General features: G+C 39.3%; 1 protein-coding gene across 1 annotated transcript in view; it reads right to left on the bottom strand.

The window, feature by feature from the left end:
* Positions 1-15865, bottom strand: part of LOC142532276 (uncharacterized) — a 30149-nt gene extending 14284 nt beyond the window's left edge. Inside the window, exons 1-2 of the mRNA XM_075638597.1 lie at positions 15610-15865; positions 10649-10729 (exon numbers count right to left, since the gene is read on the bottom strand). Of these exons, the coding sequence (XP_075494712.1) occupies positions 10649-10729; positions 15610-15865 (337 nt within the window). The remainder of the gene's footprint in view (positions 1-10648; positions 10730-15609) is intronic.
* Between the last annotated feature and the right edge of the window lie 303 nt (positions 15866-16168).

Raw genomic sequence — 16168 nt, 5'->3', positions numbered from 1 at the left:
ATTGTTTCAGACCGTGATCCTCAGTTTACTTCGCATTTCTGGCAGAGTTTACAGCAGGCTCTAGGTACGAAGTTACATCTGAGTACTGCATATCATCCTCAGACCGACGGACAGTCAGAGCGGACTATCCAGACACTGGAGGATATGCTTAGAGCTGTAGTGCTTGATTTTAGCACTAGTTGGCAGGATTTATTGCTACATTTTTGAGTTTTCGTACAACAACAGCTATCAGATGAGTATTGAGATGGCAACGTTTGAAGCGTTGTATGGTAAGAAATGCAGATCCCCTCTGTATTGGGATGATATCTCTGAGGTTCCTGAGATTGGACCTGATATGATCAGATATATGACGGAAAAAGTGAAGCTAATTCAGAAAAAGATGAAGGCAGCTCAAGATAGACAAGCCAAACATGCCAATGTTCGACGTAGACCGTTGGTATTTGAGGCGGGAGACCGAGTATTCTTGAAGATTTCACCTTTCAGAGGAGTTGTCGGATTTGGCAAGAAAAGGAAGCTGTCTCCTCGTTATATTGGGCCGTACGAGATTCTCGAGAAGATAGGAGATCGTGCCTATCGACTCGCCTTACCGCCTTCTTTATCTGGAATACATTATGTCTTTCATGTATCATTATTGAGGAAATATATCTCTGATGGTTCACATGTTATTCAGCCAGACGAGGCCGAACTGGATGAGACACTGAGTTACTTTGAAAAGCTGATTCAGATTCTCGATCGTAAAGAAAAATAGCCAGGATGAAGACTATTCCGCTTGTGAAAGTTCAGTGGAGTCATCATGGCATTGAAGAAGCTACCTGGGAAACTGAATCAGACATGAGACAGAGATTTCCAGAGTTGTTTCATTGATGTGAGTTTTATATTCAGCTTCTGTTATACATTTCTTTCTGATATGATTTGACTGCCTGTAATTTCGAGGACGAAATTGTATCTTAGGGGGGGAGAAATGTAATGCCCGAGATTTAATCACTGTAATCAGACATTGATTAATTGACATAATTGAGGTTGTAGGAATTCAAGTGAAGAAGCCGGGCGTCGGTGCATTATAAGCCAAGATGTTGGACAGAACATCTGGCGCCCGAGCGGTAGGAAAAGACCGCCCGAGCACCAGTGCACCATAAGTTTACCATTCGGACAGAACGTCTGGCGCCCGAGCAGTAGTTTTTGACCGCCCGAGCGCCAGTGGATGATAAGCCGAGTACTTGGACAGAAGGTTTGGCACCCGAGCGGTAGTTTTTGACCGCCTGAGCACCGACTGAAATGAAAGAAGAATGAGACACATTTCTTCAGCATGCAAGTGGATGTATATATATGTATAATCATTCATTTCCTTCAGTAAAAGAAATGAGAAGAACAAAAAGAAGCTCGAGAAAATCCTCCAGAAATCCTTACGCCTTTTATGTTAGGAATTTGAAGGTTACGCAAAATCCGTCCGTCTGAATTTTGATCTGAATATATTTCTGTGATCCTCGTGTTAGCGGCTTCACCCGATCGTAAGTTTTATTGATTTTCTTTATGATTTGAAAATATGATATTGAAAGAATCGGACATGATTCATATATGGTGTTCTTGATATGTTAGACATCGTATTCATATATGGTGTTCTTGATATGTTAGACATCGTATAATCGAAACTGGATTGAAGAACAGATACCGTATGGGATTGTTATGATTTTTGAATAGATTTGATTGATATTTGATATCAGATTTGTATTGTTATTGATTCTGAGTTGTGGGAATTGATATATGTTGGTTTGTATCACTGGGTATATTGAGATTGTGCAGTTATGCTGTTGAAACAGAATTTGATTGAGTTCTGATTGTATCTAGTAATTATTGAGGGGTATATTGATATTGTACCTATCAAATATGTCATTTCAGATTTGATATTGACAGCTTCGAATTCGAGATTTCAACAGAGTCAGAAACCTGACAGAGAGAAAAGTATAAATCAATGTTAATCGGGAGATCGACTTGAGTCAGATTGGACTCGAGTTTCCCAAAAATCACATACTTTATTTATTGCATTGATGTTTGCAATTCCTGATATTGATATGCTTAGTCTATTGAGTTATAGCAAAGCGTGTACCGAGTCATAGGCGTAGATGCCTAGTCATTGGCGGATATGCCAAGTCCTTGGCGGATATGCCAAGACACTGGATGTTTGGTTTATATCGATGTTTGCTTAGGAGCAGATCGGCTTCTATCGTTGATATTCGATGAGACAATGTCCATAAACCGGGATCCCTAGATTAGAAATGAGTCGAGTCGGAGATGATGAGTCTGGAGTTTATTTACAGCTTTATATCGATACATGTCTTTCTGATTTGATACATGCTATTGATATCTGTTCCATGCTTTTATATTTGTTATATGATTGCATGTATTCATTGTTTATACTGGGATTATATTCTCACCGGAGTTATCCGGCTGTTGTCTTGTTTGTATGTCTGCATGACAACAGGTGGGACATGATCAGGGTCACGAAGAGAATGAGAGGACAAGTTAGCGGGGAGATCCGGATCAGAAGTAGATAGGCTTAAGCACTTGATATATAGTAGTTGAACCCTAGTTTTATTTTAATGTATTGAGTACAAGACATGTACTTTACTTTGATATGTATATCAGATCAATTACATTACGTTTCCGCATTTGGTATTTTAAAAAAAAAATTAGACCCTGTTTATCCAATTGATCTAATCATTCCCAAAGATGATTAAGAAATTAATTAGCGTCCGGATCCCCACACACGTGGAGTTGGTGAAGTGGATGGAGAGGCTCAGGATGGGGAGAGGGCGAGTCCCCCTTGCCCACCGCCAGATATTCAGGCAAAAATGCTTGCATGGATGACTCAGTTCTTCGCACAGTTTGCCAGGAACAATGCTGAAGTAGATACGGGGGTGAGGCCCAGGCCAGAGGCAGTGTATGAGAGGTTCAAGCGGATGGACCCAAAGGACTACCGGCCCGATGATAGCTGAGGGATGGATCAAGTCCATCGAGGTGTTATTGACATTTATGGAACTACAGGATTCAGACAGAGTTAGGTGAGCCACTTTTCTATTGACAGGAGACGCTAGATTGTGGTGGTAGAGCGCGTATGTGACAGTGAATTTGCAGACCCTTACTTGGAAGGGTTTCAAGGAAGTGTTTTAATCCAAGTACTTCACAGAGGAAGTACACTCTCGCCTGACCAGGAAGTTTATGACTTTGAGACAGGGAGACAGCAACTTGGCAGAATTTGTAAGGAAGTTTGAGAGGGGGTGTCACTTCGTGCCCCTAATTGCGAATGATGTCCGGGAGAAGCTGAGGCATTTCATTGATGGTTTACGGCCGATCTTGCGCCGTTATGTTCATGTGGCTGGTCCTACTACTTATGCTATTGTCATGTCAAGAGCCTTGGCGGTAGAACAAGGCTAGAAAGACATTGAGAATGACAGGCAGGACAAGAGGCCCTATCAGGCGCCCCAGCAGCATCACTCACAGCAGCAACAACAACAATTCAAGAGGCCTTTTCAGGGACAGTATGGAAAGAGGTCGTTTCAAGGACCGCCGAAAGGCAAGGGTCCTACGCCGCAAAAGAAGGCTCCTCAGAAGCCTGGTGAGTACCCACCGTGCCTGAAATGAAACCGTCAACATATTGGGCAATGTTTATGGCGTTTGGGAAAATTATTCAAGTGTGGTGCCAGTGATCATATGCTGAAGGACTGCCCGCTGTGGAGGCAACCAACCCAGGGGAGAGTGTTCGTCATGCATGCTGAGGAGGCGAACCCAGACACGACTCTACTGACTGGTAGCCTATTTAATTCAGCACAGTATTTATTTTTGGTCATGCATGCTTCAAATTTTACTTGGGGATATTAGCATGTTGTTTCGTATTTTGGAGACCTTGGATAGAGTTTTCCAACTATGCATGAGGCTAAGATTAGTATTTCGGGGTATAAGTTTATGTTTTGTGTTAACGTCCCTGAGGAAATATCTTCATAAAGAGAGTAGCCACGAAGGCCTTGTTAGATTCCGGGGCTACTCACTCTTTTATCTCGGAGATGTTCGCTAATTATTTGAATGTCATGTCAATTGGAGTCGACGTGAGGTACTCCGTGACAGTCCCATCAGGGGAGGAGTTATCAGCTACTAGAGTTTTTAGATATATCGATCTTGAACTACAGGGCCACCTAATTTACGCCAATCTGATTGTGTTGCCAATGCCAGAGTTTTATGTTATCTTAGTGATGGACTGGCTGATGAAGAACATAGTTCTAATTGACTTTCAGAAAAGGTCAGTGTTGGTAAGACTGTTGGGCATGGAGCAATTTTTTTTTTAGCTAGACCGGTGGAGAAGTTTCCCTCGCATGATCTCTTGCATGCAAGCACAAAGACTTATTGATAAGGGGTGTCAGGCATTTTTGGCCAGTATTATATCAACATTTGATGCACCCACCCTGTCAATATCTTATGTACCAATTGTCAGAGATTTTCCTGATGTTTTCCCTAGACGACGACACAGGCCTTCCACCAGAGAGAGAGGTGGAGTTCGCCATTGACCTTGTGCCAGGCACTGTGCCAATCTCTAAGGCATCGTACCATTTGGCTCCAGCAGATATGTTAGAGATCAAACAGCAAATTCAGGAGCTCCTAGACACAGAATTCATCCGCTCTACTTTCTCACCTTGGGGCCCACAAATGCTCTTCGTAAAGAAGAAAGATGTAAGCATGAGGTTGTGTATTGATTACCGAGACTTGAACAAGGTAATGATCAAGAACAAATACCCATTACCAAGGATCGAGGACTTATTTGATCAGTTGCAGGGAGCTACATTGTTCTTTAAGATAGATCTACGTGTTGAGTATCATCAACTGAAGGTAAATGATGCAGATGTTCATAAGACAGCCTTCAGAATTATATATGGACACTATGAGTTCCTAGTGATGTCATTTGGACTGACGAATGCTCCAGCAATTTTTATGGACCTAATGAATCGAGTATTTCAGTTCTACTTAAATCAGTTCGTCATAGTATTCACTGACGACATTCTTATTTACTCGAAGAGCCATGAGGAACACAGTCAGTATTTGGGTACAGTTTTGCAAGTCTTGCAGAGTCGCAAGTTGTTTGCAAAATTCAGTAAGTGTGAATTCTTGTTGGAGAAAGTAACATTTTTGTGACATGTCATATCTAGCAGTGGCATTGAGGTGGATCCAGCTAAAGTGGCAGCAGTAAAAGAATGGGTTGAGCCGAAGAGCGCGTCAGAGATCCATAGTTTCCTAGGCTTGGCAAGCTACTACATGAAATTTATTAAGAGGTTTTACTCGATTGCAGTGCCACTCACTTCATTGACTAAAAATAATGCTAAATTTGTATGGAGTGAAGAATGTCAGAAGAGCTTCGATACTTTGAAGCAAGCTCTTATCACAACGCGAGTTTTAGCCATGCCATCAGGGCAAGGCAATTTAGTTTATTCAGAGATGCTTATAAGCTCGGTTTAGGCGCATTATCGATGCAACATGACATATGCCTCCAGACAGTTGAAAGTACGTTAGAAGAACTACCCGACTCATGACCTCGAGTTAGCTGCCGTTGTCTTTGCATTGAAGATATGGAGACACTATTTGTATGGCAAGAAATGTCATATATTCACTGATCACAAGAGTCTAAAGTACTTCTTTACACAGAAAGAGCTGAACATGAGACAAAGACGGTGGTTGGAGTTAGTTAAAGACTATGATTGCGAAATCAGCTACCATCCGGGAAAGCTAATGTTGTGGCAGATGCTTTGAGCAGGAAAGTAGCAGTCATAGCACAGCTGTCAGCTCAGAGATTTATTCAGTTAGAGATTTAGAGTTTTGGCCTAGAAGTTTACCCTAAGGGCAGAGCTCCCAAGTTGTCTAATCTGACAGTCCAGTCTTCTTTTCTAGACCGAATCCGTAGAGGCCAGGCTGCAGATGAACAGTTACAGAAATGGAGACTAAAGGATGAAGCCAAGGACAGTGTACTCTACTCAGTGTCCGATGAGATTGTTAGATACAAAGGAAGGATGTAGGTGCCTAGCATTGATTCGATCAGAGAGGATATTTTGACAGAGGCACATACATCTCCATATTCTATCCATCCAGGGGGTACCAAGATGTACAAGGACTTACAGATGCTGTATTGGTGGCCAGGAATGAAGTGGGATATCTGTCGATTTGTATCTGAATGCCTCACTTGTCAGCAAGTGAAAGCAGAACATCAGATGTCACCAGGGATGCTTAAGCCGCTCCCTATTCCCGAGTGAAAATGAGAGAATATCACCATGGATTTCGTTGTCGGTTTGCCGAGGTCAGTCAGGGGATCTAATGCCATTTGGGTTATAGTGGATCGACTTACTAATTCGGCACACTTCTTACCGGTGAAGACGACTTTCTCCATGACACAGTATGCAGAGCTCTACATCAGAGATAGTCCGATTGCACGGGATCCCAGTTTCTATTGTGTCTGACAGGGACCTGAGATTCACATCATCCTTTTGGAAGAGTTTACACGCAACCATGGGGACAAAGTTGCTATTTAGTACGGCATTCCACCCTCAGACAGAGGGCCAGTCTGAGCGAGTGATTCCGATTTTGGAAGATTTGTTACGAGCATGTGTGATCGATTTCCAAGGGAATTGGAAATCGAAGGTACCTCGAGTGGAGTTCACCTACAACAACAGTTTCCAATCATCTATAGGTATGGCTCCCTCTCGAATTTGTCGTAGGAGATCATGTATTCATGAAGATAGCACCTATGAAGGGGGTTATGAGGTTTGGGAAGAGAGGCAAGCTGAGTCCGAGATTCATTGGGCCATTCGAAATTCTTGACAGAGTTGGGACACTTGCTTATCGTGTAGCTCTACCGCCGAATCTGGCTGGAGCACACAATGTGTTTCACGTTTCAATGCTGAGGAAGTATATGACAAATCCTTCGCATGTTTTGAGTTATGAACTGTTGCAGCTTGCTCCAGATCTATCAGATGAAGAAAGACCTGTCCGAATTCTAGACAGACAGGAGCGGAGACTCCGGAACAAAGTGACCAAGTGGGTCAAAGTCCAGTGGCTGGACCAATCATTGGAAGAGGCCACATGGAAGGCCGAAGCAGATATGAGAAGTCGCTACCCAGAGTTATTTGGTAAGATTTAATTTCGATGATGAAATTTATTTAAGTGGAGGAGGAATTGCAAAGCCCAAAATCATGCATTTATTTAATTGTTAAATTACTTATTTAATTTTTAAAATAAATTTTTTATGATGTATGATTTATGATTTGCATTATTTTAAGTTATTACATGTTTATTTGATGCACGTTAAAATGTTTTCTTGAGTTTTATGTTTAATAAATTTGATACTCGTTTTTCATACACAATCGGCACACACACTCACACATTGATTTATTTCTTCTTTTTTTTTTTTGAGAGGAAACTAGGGTTCTTAATATTCAGCAGCAGCCACCCCTTCCCCTTGCAAATTTCTGGGGATTTACGTTCATTTTCTAACAAGAAATCGTGTAGCAAGCGTCTCCCGGTCATCTCTCATAATCCACCGCGTTTATATTCGTTATCTTCGTGCGTTTTAACGCAAAGGCATGTATATTATTTTATTTTCTACATTGATCTTGTCGTAGTAAGTATTTTGATGCTTATTGTGTGTAAAATTTTGTTTATGTTATGTAAAGTTTGAGTAAAAATGGTTGAAACGATTTTGAACAAGTGTTTAGATCTCTCTGCTAATTTTTGGTCGGTTTTCTGAAAAACCTTTCAACATGTAAAACATAGTACTTTTTGGTACCTTTTATTTGATAGTAAATTCGTAATTTTTGGACAAGAACGGGTGAGTTATGATCATTCTCGTGTGACTGCTCAAACTATGATGTTATAAAATATGTTCTTCATGTTTCTTTAGTTTTATTGGTTGCATGATTTTTTGTGAATCACCGGGTGATCATTGCTGCGTTTAGGTATGTCATTGGTTGTGGTCAAACACTAATCGGTGTTTTGTTTCGAGTTGGTACGGGTTCGGTTACATTAGAAGTCGTAGGGAAGCGAATGGGTAGAACATGACATCTTTGGAGTTTGGTGTGCGTAGGGTTAGCGCCACAGCCTTGCAATTGCAGTGCCGCAGCTTCGTTCAGTGTAGCGCCGAGGGGCTAGTTGGTAGCGCCTAGGCGCTTGACCAAGCGCTGCAACGCTACACCTCAGTGCCTAGGTGCTGGTTCAAAGGTCTTCGAGCTTCAAGTTTAGGTGCTATTGCTTTATTTGGGTATTAATACATAGTTATGTTCAAGCTTAGTGAGGGTTAGATTAGGCGTTACGAAGTTTGAATAGGGAACGTTGAACTATGGTTTAAGAGGTCCGTGTCTTCCATTGCCTGGAAAATGTTCATACTCCATGTCAAGATTGTTTCGGGGTTCGAGGTCATGGTTTAGTATGTTGATTAAACGTGGTCAAGTCCCGAGTGGTCTAGAAAGTCATAAGTTATTTAATTACTTCGGCGGTGATTTTGATTGGTACGTTTAAGTTATGGAATTTTAAGTTGTTGGAATAATCTATTAGTATGTATGTGCAGCAGTAGCCCAAGCGAGATCCAACGAAGCCCTCAACGCTTTGTAAGTATGTTCGACGTGCAAAGAGAAAATGTTTTATGTTTTTGAGGTATACGATTTGTCTTGTGACCAATTATGAACGGGTTTGGAAGCTGGAGAACGTATCCGGGGACATCTCTACCCCTGTAAAGCATGATCGGGTTATGATCAGGATTGGGAAGCGGTAAAGCATGACCAGGAACCAATCCACCCGGTAAAGCATGACCGGAGATCTTATGTATATGGCAGTGGACATCCCTGCCAGCCCAGTACTGTGGTTTAGTCTGATCAGGCGTATTATGTTATGAGTCACTTTCTTTGAAACATATCTCTACGCAAAATGATGATGACTATGTATGTTAAATTATGTATGTTGCAAGCACGTTTATGAAATATTGGCACGTCTATGGTTATGTAAGTAGGTTCAGGTTTTAAGTATGTATGAACTACTTTAAAATGCATGTGGAGTTATTACGTATTACTCGTTATTCTCAGTTTATACATGTTGAGTATTTAGACTCACTAGACTTGATCGATACAGGTGAGGACGAGTATGAGGAGACGAGAGGCGGAGATCAGTGAGTTGGCTCGGACTGTGCGGAGGCCTAACCCAAGGACCGCTTTAGTTTCAAGAGTTTTATGCATGATAAAATTGTTTACTCTGATTTTTAATGAAATTACCTTATGTTGTCTTAAACAAATACTCGTTGCAAGTTCGTTTACATTTCAAATATTTGTTCAAGCATTTATTTTTATGGCATTTTGAAGGAGAATTACTTAGTTAAGAATTTGTTTTTTATTTTCCGCAAATTTTAAGTATGTTTAAAAGTACGGTACGTTGCACTAGCTCTGTGGTGATTCTTGAGCCGCGGCGCTAGGCACAGCGCCTAGGTGCTTGTTCTTTGGTGTGGGATATTAGCACTGTGGCACTAGTTCCTTGGCTCTGTCGCTCTAATCCATCGCAGTTCACAATAAAAACATGCTCCTAATCGCCATCATTTGTCCATAAGTGGTTTATCTCCTGCACGACACAAAAACAAAAATACCAAGCATAATTATGTCCGGAACTAACATAATTCAAATGGATTAACATATAAATTAAATGAAATTCTTCCACTTATCAATTTACACACATCTTCCTCATTTTCAAATGAATAACTTGAAAGAACTTTCAGAGCTTTCTCTCTGAACTTTCTTCTTCTCTTTAATTATGTCACTGCTATTGTTTCTAAATCGTTTTAAATTTCAAGTATTGTTCAGTTCGCCTATATCAAACTTTGTGCTAAGTTGTTTCAAGTATCACCGTTGTATCCCGGGAAACAATTATCTATAGTGAACCTCGGAGCATTGTAAGAGGGAATGAATATATTTTAAGAAAATTGTAACACATTACATGTTTTAGATGTTTTGTTTTCTTTTAACTTTATCTCTGCGAGATCGGTATGCATTGTTCCAAATATTATATGAAGTATAATTTATTTTATCATTAATCGTATTGTTATGTACAATTATAACATCAGTTCATCCATAATCAATATTTCAGATATTATCCCAGTTCCTCCAAACAATTTTAAAATTTTCGAATACATTTTAGTTTTGACATTCAAAATATTATTGGGTGGATCCAAATTCATGCATATGACATATAGAGTTGCTACCTTTACGTTCTAAGATGATGGACACCAAATTATTTCAGAATTTAAGCGGAGATAGTGAAACAACCCTAAACATCTACTGAATTATTTTTTTAAATAATTTAGCCAACGGCCGAAGCATATACATACGCCCATACGTATGAAAATTTGAAACATGCTATTAAAATAAATTTAGCTACCGAATAAATTATTGCGGTTAAAATCATAAAAATGAACCACCTCTACGCATCTACTGTGCAAAAACAAAAGCATCAAGTAAGATGCTACAATCTGTAAAATCATAACCACATTGAAATCATGAACCGTTTAAAAAATGCAGTTTAAAAATATCCTCAAAGATCATATTTGCGGAAAATAACACAAGGTCCTCGGGTTCTCGTATACCTCCAGCTCCGCCAGATAAGTCATTTGCACCTCCTGTCTCCTTAAACTCTTGCTCACTTGCATCAATCATACCTAGTGAGTCTAAAGAGTCAACAAACCTTAACCATTATTAAAAAAATATACATATACACAACATTCAACAGTGGAAAGTACAGTAATTAACACAATTTTCAAGATCTTTCATAAGCATAAACATATTCAATTCCTGTCCACAAATACATATATGTTTTCCCCTTAAACGATTTCAGATCATTAATTGTGACTTTCGTATCAGCTGTTTGTCGATTGATCAATCTTACGTATTACCATGGTACCAGGTGGCAGGAGACATCAGCAATACTCTCACCACTCAACTGAAGCTTGGCCTTACATGTCGTTGTATTCTTATTCGTATTCCTCATGTAACGTACAATACTTTTTAAACATAATTAAAATTTACGAAAAATTAAAAATGTTCTTAAATAAGTAATCATCTTTCAAAATGCAATACAAATAAAATGGTTGTCAAAATATTTGGAATGTAACGAGCTTGCAAAAGTACTTGTTTTAAAATAACATAAAGTAATTATTTAAAATCCGAGTAAACAATTTTATCATGCATAAAATAAAATCCTTGAAAACCACAGCGGTCCTCGGGTTAGGCCTCCGCACTGTCCGAGCTAACTCACTGGTCCCCGCCTCTCACCTCCTCAAACACGTCCTCAACTTAACTTTGAACATACTGGCATAGCATAGACGTGCCATCATTTCATAAACATTTTCATAAACGTACTTGCATCATACATACTTAAACATGCATCATCATCATCATTTTGCGTATAGATATGTTACCCATAACATAGTGCGCCTGATTAGATTAAACTACAGTACTGGGCTAACAGAGATGTCCACTATCACATACATAAGATCCATGGTCATACTGTACCGGGTGGATTGGTCCATGGTCATACTTTTCCACTTTCCAATCCTGATCAAACCCGGTCATACTTTACCGAGGTGGAAAGGTCCCTGGACATGTTCTCCGAATTTCAAACCCGTTCATATTTGGTCACAAGACAATTAGAATACCTCAAAAACATAAAATATTTTCTTTTCCACGTCAAACATACTTGCTTAGCGTTGAGGGATTCGTTGGACCTCCGCTTGGGCTACTGCTGCACGTACATACTAATAAATTATTCCAACAACTAAAAATTACATAACATAATCGTACCAATCAAACTCACCACCAAGGTAATTAAATAACTTATGACCTTCTAGATCACTCGGGACTTGACCACGTTTACTCAACATACTAAACCATGACATCGAACCCAGAACCAAATCCTAATGTGAAGTATAAAAATTTCCCAAACAATGGAAAACTCAAACCGCGTTTGTACCATGACTCAAAGATTCCCATTCAAGACTCTTAACAACTAGTCTAACTCTCATAGATCTTGGACATAACGACGTATTAATACCTAAATGAAGAAATAGCACCTAAACTTAAAGCTCAAAAGCCCCTGAACCAACGCCTAGGCGCTGAGGAGTAGCGCTGCAGCGCCTGTCAAGCGCCTAGGTGCAACCCTGCTGTGCCACAACGCGAAGCTGCAGCACTCCTAGTACAATGCTGCTGCACGAACCAAACCTCAAAATGTCATTTTCTACCATTTACTTCCCTATGCCTTCTAATGCAACCAAACCCATCCTAACTCGAAACGAAACATCGAAAGATGACTGATCCCAACACATGACACAACCTACGTAGCAATGACCACTCGGTGATTTCCAACGAAGCCTGCAACCAGATAACTCAAGGAACATGAATAACATATTTTTAAACATCATAGTTTGAGCAGTCACACGAGAATGATCATAACTCACTCGTATCTTGTCCAAAAATTACGATTTTACTGTCAAATCGAATGTATCAAAAAGTACTACGTTTTGTATGTTGAAAGTTTTTTCCAGAAAGTCGACCAAAAATTCACAGTACTCGAAGTGACAGCAGACTCGTTTTTGAGATCTAAAATTTTGATCCAAAATTGTTTCAAATCATTTTTGCACAAACTTTTGCACAATATACATGGATTTTGCATACAATACGCATCGAAATACTTACTACGACATGATCGATACAAAAATAAAAGAATATACATGACTTTAATCTTTAAAACTCACGATACGGCGAATACCGAACGAGGCGGTGCGAGAAGTGATTCGGGCGACTTGAGGCCCGATTTTGCTACTAAAAAAATCAAAGAAATCTTCAGAAATTTTGCAAGGGGAAAGGGGCTGCTGCTGCTGAGAATTTAGAACCCTAGCTCTCCTCCAAAATTTTTGAAACGTGTGTTTGCGTGAGTGTGTGTATGTGTAGGAAAATAATTAGGGGCTAAACATACTTAGGTAAATAATTAGTAATAAAAATAATACTAATCTAATTACTTAACCCCACTAAAAGATTTATAAACTAATTTAAAAGGTTTGAAATCCTCACAACTCAACTTAGCAATTTTTTTGGAAAAGCTTAAAAATCTCAAAATCACCTAATAAATTAAATTAGGTTTTAAAGTGCTTAAATTCAAAAAATCATTTAAAATAACAATTTTCTTGACTTGAAATAAAATACCACATTTTCATAAATCGCCTACATCGTCACCGGTCTCTTTTCGCGATCCCGCATCGAATATTCGCCTGAAACACAAAACTCAAGAAAACATTTTTAACGTGCATCAAATAAACATGTAACAATTTAAAATAATGCGAATCAGTAAATCATGCATGGTTAAAAATTATTTTAAAATTAAATAAATAATTTTAACCATTTAATAAATGCAAGGGTTTACGTGTACTGATTTTTGTGCTCTACACCTCACAATCAAATCACCACCTTCAAAACATTTTATCATGTCCATCACTTATAAATTCATGCATAAAACAATTTCGTGAAACCAAGCATACAACGTATTCATTAAAATTTTACATAAAAATCCATATTAAGTCAAAGTAAACATTTTTAAACATAAACTTTCAGTTATCAGGACATTGTCAGGACTGCTAACTTAACTTCAGGTCAAAATGACTATTTTGCTCATGAAACCCTAATTTGACAAATTTTCCCCTGGACCTTAGAACTTCGACCCGAATCCATCCACACTTACCAAACACCTAAAAACACACTCTAAATCTTTTCTTATTCATAAACCCATGCTCATTGGATAAGTTTCATAATTCGTTTTAAAACTCGGACCGAGGTCTCGATTTTAACCCGAAACTCAACCAAAATTTCCTAAATTTTAACCATGGCTTAATAGCACCTAACCATACATTAAACAACCAAGACCAGAACAATTAAGACCTTTAAAAACCCTCTGAAATTCTGCTGGAAAAATTCTGCACTTAAGGCTGGAAACCCTAGCTTACTTTAGCTTCAAAATTTCGACCCTATCCCAAAATTGTCGAGACCAGACCCAAACCAGACCCTTCTAAGACTTGACTGAACCATCCTGGACTGACCTAGCTCATGGCTACAGCCCCATGCACGAGTATGTGCAAGATTAGACCAAACATGCAACAATCGAACACCCCCTTTGCTCATAGCTTCACGATCGGCCCCTAGGCTTTGACCAGCCATGCTTGAGCCGTCCTGGACCATGACTCAGACCCACCAGGGTCTGTACCATGGACTGGTTTGACCCGTACACATGCGTCTCTCTCCCTTACTCGAACAAGACAAAATCACGCCCCAAACCATGAAATCGCGATCGGCCTCCTACACCACCTGTTCCAGACCCGATCCTTGCATCTTAAACACCTTCATCCTACTGTAAAACAACCCTTAACCATCGAGACCTGGCAGCCCTTAAAAACCATGCCAAAAACGTGAGATAAAATGAAGAAAAATGAGGGGTTTTCCATGTATTTCGATCGATATGTGCATAGATAAGTAGATCGGCCATTAATCATGTACAAACACACAAGTACACGTATATTGATGTGAATGATGATGAAAACGAGGGTATAGGGCGTGCCTTTGCGTCTAAACGCTCAAATATTTGCGCAAACGATACGAGAGACGAACAATAGAGGGACGAGACGATGTTTCTTATGAATTCCCTTGAAAAAATCGGCCACAAAACCTATTGTGTGAGTGAGTGTGTGAATCTCTGAGAGGGGTGGGGGAGGGACTAGGGTTTTTGAGTGAAAATAATAAAAAAATATGATGGGATATTGAGCCTAAACTTTTAAATAAAAAAGGTAGTGACCTTGGCCCAAAATCATAATATAACAGGTCCATCAAGTCCGATAACGTGTAGTAAAATATTTCGTTTTGATAAGTTTTCAAAAATATCTCGATCCCTCAAAAGGTTTTTAATTTTGCCAAAAATCGATTATCGGTTTAAACTATAATTCGACGCGTAAAAATATCCTAAAACACCTCAATTTCGAAAATTACATAATAAATATATTAAATAATTAAAAATAATTATTTAATAAAATATTTTCCTTAACCAGTCCCCGGTCTTCGTTTCTCGATCGAGTATTGAAAAATGCTAAAAGCCCAATAATAAGCAATCAGGTTAAACTTTTCTACTTAAACATATAATCATGATTTTAGACATACATTATTGTAATTAAAATAATTTAATTAGGCATTTTGCCTTTGCATACAGTTAGATTACGTCATAACATTTTTGAACCTTACAATTCCTCCTTCACTGATTAGAATTTTGTCCTCGAAATTTAAAACTCACCAAATAACTCCAGGTAGCGACTCTTCATCTCAGTCTCAGTCTCCCAAGTAGCTTCCTCCTCCGAATGATTTAACCAATTGACTTTGACCATCTAAATTTCTTTGTTCCGGAGTCTCCTTTCCTGTCTATCCTGAATTTGAGTAGTCTTGTCTTCGTATGACATATTCGGTGTCAACTGCTAAGGATCATAATTCAGCACATGTGAAGATTTCGACACGTACTTACGCATCATCGAGATATGAAACACATTATGTACTCCAGCCAGATTTGGTGGAAGTGCAACTTTGTAAGCTAGTGTTCCAACTCTATCGAGAATCTCAAATTGTCCTGTGAACCTAGGACTGAGTTTGCCCTTCTTGCCAAATCTCATTACGGCCTTCATAGCTTCAACTTTCACAAATACATGGTCACCCAATGCAAACTCTAGATCTTTGTGTCGCTTATCCACATAACTTTTCTGACGGCTCTGAGCAGTCTTCATTGTTGGGACATCGTATTCTCGCACCCAAGACGCAGCGGAAGTTTAAAAAATTTGTTCTTGGGCGTCGTGTGTTTAAAAACTTCATAGGGTATACAGAATTATACCTTTGTGTTCCCAACGCTGTACTCCTAACTATAAAGGTTTTTAGGCGGATATAGCTCTTCTTGTATATCCCTAGGAACGGCTCTTCTCTTTTGATCGCCTAATTAGGTCCTACGATCGAAGACTGTTTTCCTCGCTTGGATTGCACTATAAATCGCAATGGATTTGTGCGTTGAGATTGCGCACTCCGAATTTCCAAAA

The sequence above is a fragment of the Primulina tabacum genome, chromosome 18, assembly GCF_025594145.1.
Source record: "Primulina tabacum isolate GXHZ01 chromosome 18, ASM2559414v2, whole genome shotgun sequence".
Lineage (NCBI taxonomy): Eukaryota > Viridiplantae > Streptophyta > Magnoliopsida > Lamiales > Gesneriaceae > Primulina > Primulina tabacum.
Note: the sequence above shows the minus strand (reverse complement) of the source record. Positions and strands in the feature narration are given on the sequence as shown.